The sequence below is a fragment of the Xenopus laevis genome, chromosome 1L, assembly GCF_017654675.1.
Source record: "Xenopus laevis strain J_2021 chromosome 1L, Xenopus_laevis_v10.1, whole genome shotgun sequence".
NCBI lineage: Eukaryota > Metazoa > Chordata > Amphibia > Anura > Pipidae > Xenopus > Xenopus laevis.
Genome location: NC_054371.1, coordinates 54005936 through 54022691, shown reverse-complemented (window position 1 = coordinate 54022691; position 16756 = coordinate 54005936). Strand labels below are relative to the sequence as shown.

The following is a 16756-nucleotide window of genomic DNA, read 5'->3' as shown; positions in this document are numbered from 1 at the left end:
TTTCAGCTTGTGGAGAAACGTTGCAAGAATCTACAGGGAATTTTTCATCACCAGGATTTCCAAACGGTTACCCTTCCTACACTCACTGCATATGGAGGATTTCTGTAACCCCGGGGGAAAAGGTAATGCCATGCTTGTAGCTAGTTTTTTTTAATGTCTTTTTCAGATCCGTAGTCACTGTTTTGGATCCACATTGATTTCTAGTGCAGCACATAGGAGAAACAAAAATTCCTTAATAATTAACCTGCGTTCTCCCATTTAATGTGTTAATAAGTTTTTTTTTTAAACTTCACCATTGCTAGTTAAAGAAAATGTCCAGAATTGTGGACATCGTAATTGTGGCTTTGTTAAAGGTACGGATAATATTTTATGAGAGAGCTAAAGAGACATTAAACTTACTACAGGAAATACACTTAAACTTTCTCAGGTTCATGGCTTTCAAAGCTTCTTCAAACAGGACACTCTTAGGGTAGAGGCACACAATGCTATTTGGGGAGATTAGTCGCCCAGCGACAAATCGCCTCTTCTTTGGGCCACTAATCTCCCTGCAATGCCTTCCTAGAATCTAATTTGCTGGCGGGATGGCACTCGGATCACTTTGTTTTCCGAAGTCGTCCGAAGTTTCCAAAGGCAACTTTGAGCGACTTCAGAAAAAGGAAGTGCTCCGAGTGCCATCTGACGGCGATTTGGATTCTAGCCGGCGGGAAGGTAGTTCGGGGAGATTAGTCGCCTGAATAAGAGTCGATTTGTCGCTGGGCAACTGAATCTCCCTGAAAGTTTGAATATATTTCTGTGTTTTTTAATTCAGTTATTACAATTTTGCTAATGAAGGTGAATTGCCCTTTAAACTGTGAGTCTAACTTTTTCCAAAGGGGCCTGTTATCTTATATTGTTACAATTACTTATTTCCTTATCTCCAAATTGTTACAAAAGTATCTTATCTGCTGCTGTGGCTGTTCTGGGCTCTCTGCCAAAAGCCAATTAAGTTAGAAACATTGTTTATTGCACTGTTCAGTGCAGAGAAAAACTGGACTTTCCAGTACAAACGAGGGACTGAGGGTTGAGCTGTCAAAAGAGGGGCTGTCCCTCTAAAAACGGGACAGTTGGGAGGTGTTGGGGTGTGCAGTTAGGGTCTGCAGGGCTTAATAAAGTATTCTTATGCCTCGTGCTACACACAGAGCACAGCCAAAATGACAACCCTAAACGTTGATGCAAGAATTAAGGGTGGAGATATGTAAACTGCATATCTCTTCTCCATCTTGTTCCTGCAGCTAACTATGTTTCCAGAGCCCTTGGTGTAACAGCACAGATAAACCTTAATAGTTCAGAGCAATAAATCCAAACTGGAAGACAGCTGTCCAGTCTTTTTAGAACTCATCAGTGCAAGGCATTGGAACATGGCTTTTTAGGGCAAAACTTGAAGAACAGCAGAGCAAAACAACCATCAAGAGTATGGTGAGAAGCAAGAAAAGGAACCAGAAAAGCTAAGAATTGCTATAGAAGAATTGATATAGAAAATTATTATTACCTAATAATTCTGATGGATTTGTGTGGCCTGTCTGCCCTCAGTTTTGAAAAGCCGTCTCATTAGAGCACTGATCCGTTTACCTGTTGCTTTTATCAATTGTTCTATTGCTTTTGGCTAAATGTTCTGATGGGTGCAGTTTGATCTAGAACTGTGTGCTTTCTAATGTTCTCATTGGCCACAAGCTGCTTCAAGCTCACTCCACTTAAAGAATGGAGTGACAACAGTGTGTCTCAAATAGATAACTGCACCCCAGTGACGTGCACAGAGAAATTCTGCTTTAAATGTGCCTGTTAATAATGTAAGAAGGCCTCTGTGCATGACATTGTGATGTGCAATATAGGAAATTACATATAAGCCATTAATCTGAATTATTGCCAAAGTAATATTTGTGTGTTTTCATGCGTAAATACTTGTTTTTTTTTTTTAGAACTGCCAAGTAGTTGCTACTTTAGCCCTTTATCACTCGCATTCAGTATACCCTATACAATATTAACATTTACTCTCATCACCTAATAAATTCCGTTTTTAAATTGGCTCAGGTAACGCTTCTGGAACCTCACTAATATTTAGGCGTCGAGAATGTGCAGAGGCTTTTCTCATTTTCATTAACTAGGCTGACAGGCAGCATGGGGGTTGCAGTTCTACATTTGAAGGATACAGATGGAATTAAAAGTGTGAGATAAGACGTGGGCTGTGGGAGAAAAAAAAGCACAATTTGCCTGGCAGCTGAGCTCAGTACAGGGTTTAGGTACAAGGGAGTCTCTTGTAAGGGGTGAATGTAGCCCCTTCTTTATTTTGTGAGAAGGAAACTGTTACTAAAGACAGCAGAGTCTTATCTCAATTGTAGAAAAAATGTTATGAACACATCTTATATATATTGGACTTGTGTGTGTGACTTAATATAAGTGAATCAGAATAAGGTATGGGACCTGTTATCCAGAATGCTCAGGACCTGGGGTTTTCCGGATAAGGGATCTTTCTGTAATTTGGATCTTCATACCCTTAAGTCTACTAGTAAATATTGTAAACATTTAATACACCCAATAGGCTGGTTTTGCTTCCAATAAGCATTAATTATATCTTAGCACTATTTAATTATTATGGAGAAAAGGAAAATACAATTAAGAATATTGGATTATTTGGATAAAATGGAGTCTATGGGAGATGGGATTCCTGGATAATTGGTTTCTGGATAACTGATTCCATACCTTTATCTCTACTCGTGAGTACTAGTATCTGCCATAAAGGCTGATATTTTTATGCCAAGAAACATTTTGTACTTGTTTGCATGTCTAATGTGTGCACAGTAGGAATGGGCGAATTTGACCCGTTTCGACAAAAATTTGCCGCGGGCGAAATGTCGCAGACGCCCATTAAAGTCTATGGGTGTCAAAAAATTTTTGATGCGCGTCTTTTTATCTTGACGCACAAAGATAAAAAGATATATATGCAGTAGGAGAACATGATGAGAAAAAATGTTGCTGCATGCAGTTCTTTAACCATAGACTGTTAAATACGTATTTAAAAGGAGAGTTATCTTTTTAGTGAAGGGCAAAGAGTTGTCTTGTTTGGGGATGTTATTAATAAGGTTGTTGCAATGTGCTGGTATAAAGAAATTCCTCATTTGAAGAGGTGTGTGTAGAAAGGTGTGTTATCAAATCAAGCATAATGCCTAGCTCACACTGAGGCTTTAATGCTAAGGGGCAGATTTATCAAGGGTCGAAGTGAAAATTCAAAGTAAAAATATTAGAATTTCGAGCTATTTTTGTGTACAGGTATAGGATCCCTTATCCGGAAACCCGATATCCAGAAAGCTCTGAATTACGGAATGGCTGTCTCCCATAGACTCCATTTTATCCAATTAATTAAATTTTTTAAACATTATTTCCTTTTTCTCTGTAATAATAAAACAGTAGCTTGATCCCAAATAAGATATAATTAATATTTATTGGAAGCAAAACCAGCCTATTGGGTTTACTGTTTAAATTAATTTCTAGTAGACTTAAGGCATGAAGACCCAAATTATGGAAAGATCCATTATCCGGAAAACCCCAGGTCCCGAGCATTCTGGATGACAGGTCCCATACCTGTACTTCGACTATCGAATAGACCAAAATTGGATTTGAAAAAAATGTGACTATTCGAATATCGAAATTTATCATGTACTGTCTCTTCGACCATTCGCCATCTAAAACCTGCCGATTTGCTGTTTTAGCCTATGGGGGACCTCCTAGAACCTTTTTGGAGTCATTTGGTGGACGTTGAAAAATCTAAATTTTTTGTGGCAAATACTTTGTTTCGAATTCAATTAAATGCGCTTAAACCACGATTTGAACTATTCGAATACATCCTATTCACCCAAAGTTAAAAACATTGATTTTTTAATCAATTTCGATTGGACTTTTTTTATTCGAAATTTCGACCCTTGATAAATCTGCCCTTAAATGTATCAATTATGTATGTTATTATGTTATAATGTTAATTATGTATCAATTTGTAAATTTTTCAATAAAAATCATAGGCATAGGTTATGTGCGTAATAAAGCTGTTTTGTGCATATTTTGTGTTTAATTGCATTATAGAGTTGCAGTGTTGGTTGATCTGATAAGCAGCAATCCAATCTTTACTTTAGGTTCGAGTGAAACCCTATGCAGGATGGCACGGTTTCACAGAGCAATATTGCCTTTTGCTAAGCTTTCTTAGACATGGCTCTTACCAAGAAAAAAAATTTGCACAAAGCTTGTATTCATACCTTTTCTTTCCATAAATATGCATGAATGTATTTTCTTCCTCTATAAAAGTGACCGTTTGTATTTTATTTCCAGATTGTGCTGAACTTCACCACAATGGACCTTTACAAAAGCAGCCTGTGCTGGTATGACTATATCGAAGTTAGAGATGGCTACTGGAAAAAATCACCTCTGCTTGGTACTATACATTGCTCTAATGCTGTTTTACTTACGTTTATGTGTAATGATCCCATCAGAATGTGCCGCAAGAATCAGTCGTTTGTTACAGGTTCTGCTGACATTCTGACACAGGGATGCTAGATTTTAAGCTTCAGCCTAGTAAAATGATGCTATTTATGACCAGCAATATTACCATGAAGTTCCCCATATGTTAGCTCTTTCTCTGGCTGCAGCTCTTGTGTGAGTATATATATATATATTTGTAATCCATTAGTGCAAATTTAGATGTAAAGGAAAATTTGAGATTTGGCTACAGGCATGCAGGTGGTGGGCACGAGAAGCTTGGGAGGAAACATGTGCTATACATCTGTGCAGTAATTCTCTTTGTTTGGGGCTGTATTCAGTAGTGTATAGTGATGGGTGAATCTGTCCGAAACGCATTGAAGTCCAAATAATTTTGACGTGAGCGCATAACTTTTTTGTCCAGTTGCATTAAAATCAATAGGCCTCCGAATTAATTAATTTTGACACGTGACAAATTTTATGTGCGCCAAAATGTTTTTTTCTGTTGCACCAAATTTTTCGCCGCAGTTTCACTATATCAATTGCAGACGTCGAAACGCAGATATAACCCAAATCCATGCCTGCCGAATTTATTCGCCCATCACTATTAGTGTAATCTTTTCCATGTAATGGCATTAAGCAGTTTATATAGTAATGCACCAATAGGGATGTCGCGGACTGTTCGCCCGCAAACTAATTCGCGCGAACATCGACCGTTCGCGTCCGCCGAATGTTCGCGAACGTTGCGCAACGTTCGCCAATTTGGGTTCGCCTTTTTTGCCATTTCTCCCCCAGACCAGCAGATACATGGCAGCCAATCAGGAAGCTCTCCCTCCTGGACCACCCCCACACCCCCTGGACCACTCCCCTTCCATATATAAACTGAAGCCCTGCAGCGTTTTTTCATTCTGCCTGTGTGTGCTTGGAAGAGCTAGTGTAGGGAGAGAGCTGTTAGTGATTTGAGGGACAGTTGATAGTAACTTTGCTGGCTAGTAATCTACTTGATACTGCTCTGTATTGTAGGGACAGAAGTCTGCAGGGATTTGAGGGACATTTTAGGTTAGGTAGCTTTGCTGGCTAGTAATGCCACCTAGCTGTGTGAGCTTGTTCACATTCTGTCTAAATAATAACAATAATAATTCCGTGTCCGTAAACACCACCTGAGTGACGTTTTTCAAGCAGCAATAATATATTCCGTATCCACTACTGTATACGTTGACCTTGCAGGCATTGTTTGCCCAGTCTTTAACCAAGTGCCACCTAGCTGTGTGAGCTTTTTCACATTCCGTGTCCAGAAACACCACCTGAGTGACGTAGTGTGATTTCTGCCCTTTACAGCACAAAACGCAGCGCTGTGTCAACAATGTATTTTTCAGAAACATTTTTGCCCTTGATCCCCCTCTGGCATGCCACTGTCCAGGTCTTTGCACCCTTTAAACAACTTTAAAATCATTTTTCTGGCCAGAAATGTCTTTTCTAGCTTTTAAAATTCGCCTTCCCATTGAAGTCTATGGGGTTCGCAACGTTCGCGAACCGTTCGCATTTTTGTCCGGACGTTCGCGAACATGTTCGTGAACATTTTTTCCAACGTTCGCTACATCCCTATGCACCAATGTGTTCTTGAGTTAATAATCTCAGCTCAGACTCATAAACCGATCTTCTGTTATTTGTTTGAGCTACAGTCCTTCAGTCCTTCCTATGTACATTTTGTTAGAGAGACAACCACCACTTGGCCTGGTTTTACCTGATTTCTGGTCACCCACACTCAAGGGAGATCTCAAGGATTACTATACATGTATTTCATTGTTTATTAAATGTGTCTAATTTAGAACATCCCATGCACTTGAATTCAGTAGTCAAACACATTAAGGGGCAAATTTATTAAAAAGGACCCGTCACCCAAAAGAATTATTCCAAATCCTATTTTATCACATTAGTCAAGCAAAATTAACTTTAATTACACTATATAAATTATTTTAATTTTGTTTCCTTCAGTCTGGGAATTCAAAATGATAGCAAGCAGTCAGCAGCCATTTTGTGGACACTGCTTTTAAGGAAAGCCTTGCATCATCTCAGAATCTTGTTTGTGCACCAGAATGGGGGACCTGATGTCCATCCCCATGTCCTGGCTACACAATTAAATGGTAAAGAGAACGGGGGAATGTGGGGAGAGCAGTGACATCTAGGAAGTGCTGAATGGAAAGTGAAAGTAATTGTCTGCCCCGCCTCTATGCCACTGGCATAGAGGAGGGGCAGACAATATTTGATTGACAGCTGAGATTTTTAAATGAGCTTACAACAGCTATGAATGCTTTAATAAAAAATCGAATTGAAAAGGACTTTTATTACACAGATTTTTGTGTCTGCCACCTTAAGGAATGACTGTTTTCCATGAAAATTTTAGTTTTTGAGGTTATTTATTTTTGTCAAAAATCTAATTTCGGGTTAAAAAAACTATGATTTTTTGAGATTTATTATACCTACTAGCTTGAATCTAAAACCTGTTGAGGTCATGTAGGAGTCAGTGGCAGAGTTCCCTTGAACCATTTGAAGATGTTAATAACCTTCTTGATGTTTGATTTTTTTTCTCTGAAAAATCGAACAGAAAACTTGATCAATTCGAGTTTTCCGGTTGTTAACCCCGCACTTACTCAATCAAGTTTTCCCCATTCAAGTTTTTTCTTAAATTGTTGTGAGTTAATTAGATTTTATTCGAGGTATAAAATTTGACCTTTGATAAATAACCCCCTAAATGATGTGGTTGGAAATATAAGATATAAAGGTCCTACAAGATATGAGCAGTCTTTTGGCTACTGTACAGCCCCACACTTGTTGTGTTAGGTTGTAATGTTGTACCTACGACCACAATACACTTTCTTTGTACTCTTGTATAAACGACAATAAACCTGACTTCACTTTGCATAATTTCAGTATTTTGGGGGCAAATTGTTCCTGGTAGCAAGGATTCTAATTTAATCATATTTACAGGTAGGTTCTGTGGCGACAAACTTCCCGAAGTTCTTACAAGCACAGACAGCAGAATGTGGATTGAGTTCCGCAGCAGCAGCAACTGGGTAGGGAAAGGCTTTGCAGCAGTGTATGAAGGTAAGTTCCACTGTCGATTTCTAAATCCATTGATCAAGGGCAGAGATTTATATATAAAGGAAGATGACCCTGTGCCCAATAGCTTCTAGTTTGTCCCTGATTAAAGTTCAATAATATTGGAAGGTATTAAAAACGACATGATCATACTAGTGCAGGTACACAGCAAAGCTGCATTACTAGAAGGGACCATATTGGGCCCCACAGCAGCTCCTTGTTGCTACTATTCATGTGACCCTATTGTTTGTGGTTTTCCATTATTGCAGTATAGAAAGCCATTTCATGTACTGAACAATATCACATGTTTTATTTTCCTAAAGCAATAACTCATTAAAATGTGCTTTATAAAGGTGATCTAGAATTGCTCAATGGGGAACGCTTGTTTTTCATGTACAACAATGTAGATGCATTTGTGTGGGCCTTGTTCTTGTGTATTCCACAAATTAGCCTGAAGTGGAAGAACTGTCAATACACATCAACAGCACAAACGCCTTCCATTGTCAGTCAAACCAGCGCTTTCTAATTTATATTGTGAAACGCCTTAACTGACAGATGGATTTGTAATGCATGTTTGAAACTGAAAAAATACTTTGTTCCTTGATGAAAGAACTTATAGGCAGATATTCCCAAGTTTCCTATTCATATCAGGATATGCACTGAATAGATATACATATATACATACAGACAAGAACATCCAAACTGCCGCTTTACTGATGTCGAGCATCAAAGTGATGCCAATAAAAATTAGGCAATTAACCCCCGTTTTATTTAATTTACTTAATTACTGAAGTGAGGTTTAACTATAACTGGTGAGAGATTAATTTTATTTATTAATTATTATCATTTTAAGCCCGGTTCGGGATTATGCCAGGATTCGGCCTTTTTCAGCAGATTTGGTCGAATCCTTCTGCCTGGCTGAACCGAATCCTAATTTGCATCTGCAAATTAGGGACAGGGAGAGAACTAAAAATGTTTTCCCCTTCCCACCCCTAATTTGCATATGCAAATTAGGATTCATGTTCGGTATTCAGTCGAATCTTTCACGAAGGATTTGGGGATTCGGCCGAATCCAAAATAGTGGTGCATCCCTACTTACAACATATAGAACAATTTACATTTAGGAATGCTATTAATTACCAGTGCATTGTTGACATTGGTAGCCTAACTAGCACTGAACTTGCATTCCATAAAGAAAACCGTGGCTCTATCCAAAAAGTAGAAACGCGTAGGACAGGTTGTTTTAACTTTATGGAATAAAGATCGAGTTTTTTTTTTTTTTTTAAATTTGAAATTTTTATTGATTTTTACCAATACAGTGCAGATTGCAGAACGTAATGCAACAAAAGGACATCGGCTGAAGTAGTAACAAAGGAGGTATCTAGACAGCAGATCGATAAATGCAGTTTCCACATATGAACCAATACCTCAAAAAAGCTAAAGTGACTGTATTGTCAATTATAAAAGGGGGGATAGGGGGTTGAGAGGGGAAAAATAAAGAAAAAGAAAAAAAAGGGGGAAAGGAAAATAAAGAATAGAGGAAAGGTGTCAGAAATAGCAGTGCGTTCAACCACAGAAGTACATCTAAACGAAGGTAACGTGTCCTACACCGTCTAGGTGCAGTGGCTCACCTCGCCACATTTGTCCTCAGCTAAAGCACGTCCAAGTAACGGGTCCACGGATGCCACTCCAGCTCCTCCTCATAACTTCTATCCAAAAGCCTGGCTCGAATGGACTCCATCGCTCTGATCCAATTAACTTTTGTTACAAGGGTCTGTACCCCCGGTATTAGCGGCTTTTTCCAATTAGCTGCCAGTAAAGATCTTGCTGCTGTAAGAATGTGTGTGGCCAGTTTGTGCGAGCTTTTCGAGTGTATTTCTGGGATTTTCATGCCTAAAAGAAAGGTGTGTGGGGAGGCTGGTATAGTGACCTGGAGGACCTCTGAAAGCAGAGTGGCCACCTTCCCCCAAAATTCTCGGGCAACTGTGCATGTCCACCAGGTGTGTAAAAATGATCCCTGTTCTCCGCAACCCCTGAAACAGTTAGCATGGTCTGGATTGCCGCTGAGTTTACTGATGCGTAACGGGGTATAGTACCATCTAAATATAATCTTATATGCTCTCTCGGCAGAGACTGCACAAATGGACGTCTTTCTGGCCGTGTCCCATATGCATGACCATGTTTTGTCCGAAACCGGAAAACCAAGGTCCTCCTCCCATTTCGTCATGTAGGGTTGGCGATATGTAGTGGTGTCTGACGCAATGGAGCTGTAGAGACTGGTGATGAGATGAGTCGGGTATGATCGGTTGTGACAAATGGTTTCAAAGTACGTTAGTGTAGTGTTCGTGGCGGACTTAAGGGCCGTGTCCATGTAATGTCTGATTTGTAGATATCTGAAAAATTGTGAGTGTGGTATGTCATGTTTTTCTCTACATTGTTGAAACGAGAGCATTGTCTGGTCCGTCAGAAAGGCAGTAAGGGTAGTCAGATTTGCCGCTATCCATGGAGTAAAATCAAGTGGAGAGCAACCCGGTGTGAAATCAGTATTGTGAAAAATAGTCCTAAATCTGGAATTAGAAGTACTCAGACCCAACTTTATAGACACTGCATCCCAAAGATCCAAAGCCTGTTGTGACGTGGGTAAAACATTCAGGGAGGCATTTCTGGAAGCTTTAGGTATCCAGAAAAGGTGAGCTAGCTGGAGGGGATAGATAAAGTGATTTTCAATTTCCTTCCAGGGTTCGCTGATTGGGGCATGCACATGTATCATAGCCTCCAATCTGCTAGCTATATAGTATCGGTGTACGTTAGGGACCCCCAAACCCCCCATAGATTTCGGCTTAGTCATGATCTCCGCCTTGATTCTTGGTTTCTTACCACACCAAATAAAATCGGATATTGACCTTTGGAGGATACGAGCGGACTGTTCTGGGAAGTGTAACGGTAGTGTTCTAAACAGATACAACAATCGTGGTAGTAATGTCATTTTAACCGCAGCAATCCTGCCAAACCAAGAGAGGTGGTATGTGTGCCAAGTGAGTAAGTCCTTCTTAAGTTTATCCAACAGCTTGGGGTAGTTGGCCTTATATAATGTGTCATAAGATGAGGTCAGTTGTATCCCCAGGTACGTAATGGAGTTAGGCTCCCATTTGTAATCAAAATTGAGTTGTAGCAACTTCAGTTCCGAGGCTGACATCTTCAGCGGGAGTGCGTGTGATTTTGTGGGGTTGATTTTGTAACCGGAGAGAGATTGGAACCGATCTAGAGTGTGGATCAAGTTTGGCAAAGAGGTTTGGGGGGACGTCAGCGTAAGAAGGATATCGTCAGCGAATAAATTAATCTTATGCATTTGTCCGCCTACCTGAAAGCCTTTTATATTGGGGTTATTGCGGATGGCGTGGGCCAAGGGTTCTAGAGATAGAGCGAACACCAAAGGTGATAGAGGGCATCCCTGCCGTGTCCCTCCCCTAATCTCTATATAGTCCGACTGGAGGCCCATGTTCACCACTCGAGCTGATGGAGCTGCATAGAGTTGTTGAAATCCAGTAAGGAAAGGTTTTGGTATTTGTATTTTCTCCAAAACCGCGAACATGTACCTCCAGTCCAACCTGTCAAACGCCTTTTGTGCATCAAGGGACAGGAGGAGGGAAGAAGTTTTCTCATTTGGGGCCAGACTAATTAAATTTATAGCCTTACGGATATTGTCAGCTGCTTGACGGCCCGGTACAAAACCTACTTGGTCCGGATGAATGAGCTGTGGGAGCGTTGTGGAGAGTCTATTTGCCAATATCTTGGCGAAGATCTTGACGTCGGTATTGATAAGGGAGATGGGTCTATAGCTATCACAGTTTTGGGGGTCTTTACCTGGTTTCAATATCATGATAATATTAGCCGATTGCATGTGTCGTGTCAGGGGGGCACCCTCCATGAGAGCTCTAAACAGCTCTTTTAAATGAGGGATGAGGTGAGTGGAGAATTTTTTATAGTATTTGACGGTAAAACCGTCTGGACCGGGCGCTTTATTCGATTTAGAGCCTTTGATCACCGCCTCTATCTCCTCAGTCTCTATAGGTGCAGTAAGCAGTTCCTGGGCGTCCGCAGACAAAGGAGGGGGAGTCCAAGCGGACAAGAAGTCTGAACAAAGGGCGATAGGTGCATTCGAAGCTTTGTCCGCAGAGTATAAGTCGGAATAGAAAGTGTGGAAAGATTTAAGGATATGTTGAGTATCTCTAGTCGTCGTCCCGTCGGAGGTTTGAATAGCATGTATGGTTTGTGAGGACTGGAGGGCTTTGAGTTTGCGAGCTAGCATGGTGTGTGGCTTATTAGCGTATTCATAGTATAAGCTTTTAGTTTTCTGCATAACATATGCTGCCCTATCCGAAAGTACTTGGACCAGTTGGGCTCTAGTGTTCTGTATGTTCTCGAGGCTTTCCCTGTTGGGGTTACGTTTATGTGAAATAGCCAAATCATGTAGGCGAAGCGAAAGCTGCTGAATTTTGCCCTCCCTAATCTTTTTCAGTCGCGCGGCGTGCTTAAGCAGAATTCCCCGAACCACTGCTTTGTGAGCATCCCATCGGATCGCTTCTGATGTGTCTGATGTGTTGTTTAGTCTGAAATATTCCGTGATCGAATTCGTCACGTCAGTGCAGGCATCCACATCCAAAAGGATAGATTCATTCAGTCTCCAACTCCCTGACCCTCTGAGTGTATCCCAGTTAGCGAATACAATCTCAACCATACCGTGGTCTGACCAAGTGATGTCATGAATTGTAACCGAACGGACATATTGTATCTGTGTCGCTTTGGTGAAAATAAAGTCAATGCGGGAGTAAGTATCGTGAACATTAGAGTAGTAGGAATAGTCCCTGTCTATCGGATGTTTCTCTCTCCACGAGTCCACTAATGTTTCAGCAGTTAAATATTTAGCCAAATGTTTTGAGTCCCTGTCATAAGCGATGGGGGTCTGAGGATCTAAAACGGCTCTTGATCTGTCCAAATTGTTGTTTAGAGTAGTGTTAAAGTCTCCTCCCACTATGACCCTGCCTACCGCGATCTCCGAGAGTCTGTCAAAAAATTTTTTGAAGAACGTCTGTTTAGAGGAGTTCGGGGCGTATACCGATGCCAGAGTGGTCAGCTGATTCTGAAGAAGGCCTGTGACTATAAGGTATCGGCCGTCTGGATCAACCAGTTTCTGTTTAAGCTGAAATTTAATCTGTTTTGCTATCAGGATGGCCACTCCTTTAGTTTTGGTAGAAGAATTAGCAAGGTAAGAATGAGGGTAATGTTTTGACAAATATTTAGGTGAAGAAGTTGTGCTAAAGTGAGTTTCCTGCAGCAGCAAGATATCCACTCTTTTTTTGTGATAGTCCGAGAATGCTATAGTGCGTTTTTGGGGAGTGTTGAATCCATTGACATTATGGGAGCCTACCTTGAGGTCGAAGGAGGAGGAGCTCGAGGGGGTCCGAGGGCCCATCGTAGGCTTGTCCGGGGAATGCCGAGATAAGATCGTGGTGGAACGCAGCTGAAAGTATAAAGAGTAAAAGTTAAGAACAGAAAATCAAAAGTATAGCAAGTACAGGAGAGTAGTAATCAAAGTAACAAACAAAGTAACAAAAATGAACTATGTGTCGCCTCTCAATATGAGACGACTGCAGGTTTCCAAGGGGGGGGAGCAAATCAATTGCAGCCCACTGGGAAAACACTATCGTAGAGGGGGGGTCACGGAACAGAGTCAAGGAAGAGAGCACGCCCGTATAACCCGCCTAACAGATAACAAAATGTACTATAAACCTATGTCTAGAAGGTATTACTCCCTAACTGACCTATAGGTACCTGGGATGCAAGAAAAGAACTACAAGTGCATATAAATAGCTAGGCCATAGATCGGGTAGCCAGTAACAGCTATAGTAATAAGGCTCGGTGACAAAGAAAAACCTAGCGAAATAAGTCGCCCTAAATCAACTGTAACCATAAGCTATCAAAAACATTTGGGAAAAAAGATTAAGACATCTCAGTAAGCTGGTGCTGCTCTTCAGGCTCCGTGGGGATATCCTCGTTGCTTTGGAGGAAGGGCAAAGCCTCCTCGATGTCAGTCGGATGTCGAACGGTGTAAGTAAGCCCATTCTGTTGATAAACCAGCTTGAATGGGAAGCCCCATCTGTACGGGATGTTTTTTTGGCGTAGGACATCTGTCAGAGGCTTTAGCTCTTTCCGCTTTTGCAAGGTTGTTTGAGCTAAATCAGCATAAATCTTCGGGTGTATCCCATCTAAGTCCACTTGAGAAGTTCTAGATGCCTTCAGGATCGCCTCTTTAGTTTGGAAGTAATGGAAGCGCACTATGATGTCTCTAGGAGGTGAATTCGGTTTAGGCCTGGCACGTAATGCCCTGTGTGCTCTATCCAATAAAAGATATTTTTCCTCGATATCCGGGACTAGGGCTTTAAAAAGCCTGGGCAAAAAAGAATCTATGGATACAGTTTCAGGAATATCTCGGAACCGTAAATTGTTCCTTCTGGTACGGTTCTCTAAGTCCTCATGCGCATCTTGAAGGTCTCGTAGCTGAACCTGTAAGTCCTGCACCAAGGTTTCCATGTTGGAGGAGGATTCTTGGAGCGAGCTGTGAGCTTGCTCCAAATGGTGCACTCTACCATCCATTGCTGTAAGGTCCGATTTAATCTCCGTGAGGGATTGTCGTATTTCACTTTGGATCTCGTCCTTGAAGCAGAGGAGGAGCGCTTTCAGTTCGTTCATGTCTTTTTTGGTGCTCGGGGTCTCCGAGTCCAATTCAGTGGTAGAGGCGAGTTGTCTCGTGGTCCTGGCCGTGGAGGCCCTACTTTTGAAGAAATCCGCCGTCCCCTCTGTGGGATTGGTAGGTTGTTTTTGTCTGCCACTGGCCATGATGGTGAATAGGGTTCGAATGAGAAAGCAGGCGGTGAGGAGGGTGGTTTGCAAGCTTGTAGTCCGTATATAGGTCACAGTAAGTCCCAAGTAGTCCGCAAGGTTGAGTCCCGGAACAGGGCACAGTCTCGCAGGTGCACTGTATGAGCGATCTCAGGGGAGATGCTGAGAGCGAGCGTCCGGCGTACAGCTAGCAAATGTTGCGGGACTCGCAAGGCCTGTGGTGTGGTGAACTGTAAAGGGGGGTGAAAAGCGCCCTGTAGTAATCCGGACCCCCAGTAGCGTGGGAGAGGAATCTCGTCTCACCACCCCAAAAACTGGTTATGTTGGCAATAGTGATGGAAAGGCGGGGTTGGTCGAGCTATGGGCTCTGAGGGACTGGGGCCCTCTTTCTCAGGTCCTCTGCTGACCTCCGGACTGCGCCGGTATTCAGCGTGGGTGATCTTCCAAAAAGGGGGGGCCTGAGAGGTTTGGGCACCCCCACCGCTGCTGGCGTAGCTGAGGCGCACTATAGGGCCTTGCGTAGTGCGCAGTGGGATTAGAGTGCACGAGCCCCCCACTAGACCATGCGGCTTCCAATGTCCCCCAGGTTAGGCCTGGGCCTGAGGAGGTGAAGTCTGTGCAACTGCAATGGCGGCACTCACATACAGTCTGGAGCAAGCTGGGCCTCCCCTCCGCCACGTGGTGCCCGAGTCCGACAGTGAAAGGGCTGAAGGCTCGTCGCGCTCTTAGTGCCTGCAAGTCGGGTGCCTCACTAGCAGTCCGGGAGCCTGGCTGTCAGCGTGAGCTGCCGTGGAGGAGGACGCCGCTTCCCGCAGCGTTCAGGTGCGCAGTTAGGCGCGCGTCTCAGTACGCAGAGCCTGCTCGTCTCCTGGCAGATGCGGCCACAGTACAGCCGGAAGTAGCTCCCCGTGCGACCCCGAAGGCTTCACAGTGTGTAAGCGAAGCAGGGAAGAAAAGGCAAGGTAAATTATAGTGCTAATGTGGGCTCAAGGCGGGATACCAAGACGGAGCTAAGTTTCTAGGCGGCCATCTCTCTCGGCTGCCAGGCCACGCCCCCAAAGATCGAGTTTTAACTACGCTGGTGTGTCTAAGGAGTGTATGTTCATTCCACAATTTATCTAAGAAGTTTCCATACCAAGGAAAACTCAATAACTATTCTCATTGCACATTCAAAGCCATAAATAAAGCCACGCCAACTAAATAAACACATAATTATTATAAGAGGACATACAAGCCCTTAAATTGGGAAGCAGAACTTGCTTAAATGATTTTTTCAGCTACAGTAGGTGTCCAGTAGATGGGAGTAAAATTAAACAATTCATCATTTTGACTGTTTAATACAATAAATTCTGAAGCTTTTTTATTTTAAGTGAAGCTTTTGGCAGAACACATATTAAAGCAAGCCTTCTTGTTTTGGCTTTAAGTTGACCGTAAGTGCATCGATAAACATCCCCAAATGTTTTAGCGCTTTGCTGATATTGCTTTAATATTCACCTAATATGAAGATATTTATTTTGTTTACCCCTTCAGCAATTTGTGGAGGTGAGATCCATAAAGACGCTGGCCAGATCCAGTCTCCTAATTATCCAGATGATTACCGGCCGCTGAAGGAATGCGTGTGGAAAATAACAGTGGCAGAAAATTACAATGTCGGGTTAACGTTTCAGGCATTTGAGGTAACGTTCTTGCTATGACCTTAGCTGTTTCGGGCTAAATTATATTGCTTTCAGTTAATTCTCCTCCTGTTTGAGTGAACAAATTGCCATTGAACAGCTAACCATCAGATCTTTATTTTGCACGGGGCTGAACTGTTTCTCTTGCATGCATTTTCAAGAGGATTAAATGGATTTAATGTTTATCGGAGACATTTGAATTAAATGTTTAAAGCACTAGCTTCTTTTCATCACAATCCTATATTTCACCAGGCTGTTTTAAACATCCCAAATAACAGAACTTTTTATTTCTAAATCTGTTTGTAATTTAAAAAAAAAATACAGTTCTAGTTTTTGAGAGGGAAAAATAAAATGTGTTTCCATTTTGTCTTAAATAACTCCATGATTTAAATATTGCTCTAAAAAAAACATCTGCTGACTAGAAATATATCTTATGTAGTTGCTATTGAATCCGACACCCAATAGTCTGGCCAGAGGTTATATTACAGAAAATAGTTCACCTTTCTTACGTCTTTTTCCATTTTCCTGTTTCTATTCAGGGGTACATTATTTTATTGTGCTACTCCGTGTTTTGGGAACACTTA

The 16756-nt window shown here is 41.8% G+C and overlaps 1 protein-coding gene across 2 annotated transcripts in view; it reads left to right on the top strand.

Moving 5' to 3' along the window:
* The window catches only part of tll1.L (tolloid like 1 L homeolog), a 94683-nt gene that overhangs the window by 53987 nt on the left and 23940 nt on the right, over positions 1 to 16756 (top strand). For both annotated transcript variants that reach the window (XM_018241702.2, XM_018241701.2), the window contains exons 10-13: positions 7 to 122; positions 4354 to 4456; positions 7489 to 7605; positions 16030 to 16175. In XM_018241702.2, the coding sequence (XP_018097191.1) occupies positions 7 to 122; positions 4354 to 4456; positions 7489 to 7605; positions 16030 to 16175 (482 nt within the window). The remainder of the gene's footprint in view (positions 1 to 6; positions 123 to 4353; positions 4457 to 7488; positions 7606 to 16029; positions 16176 to 16756) is intronic.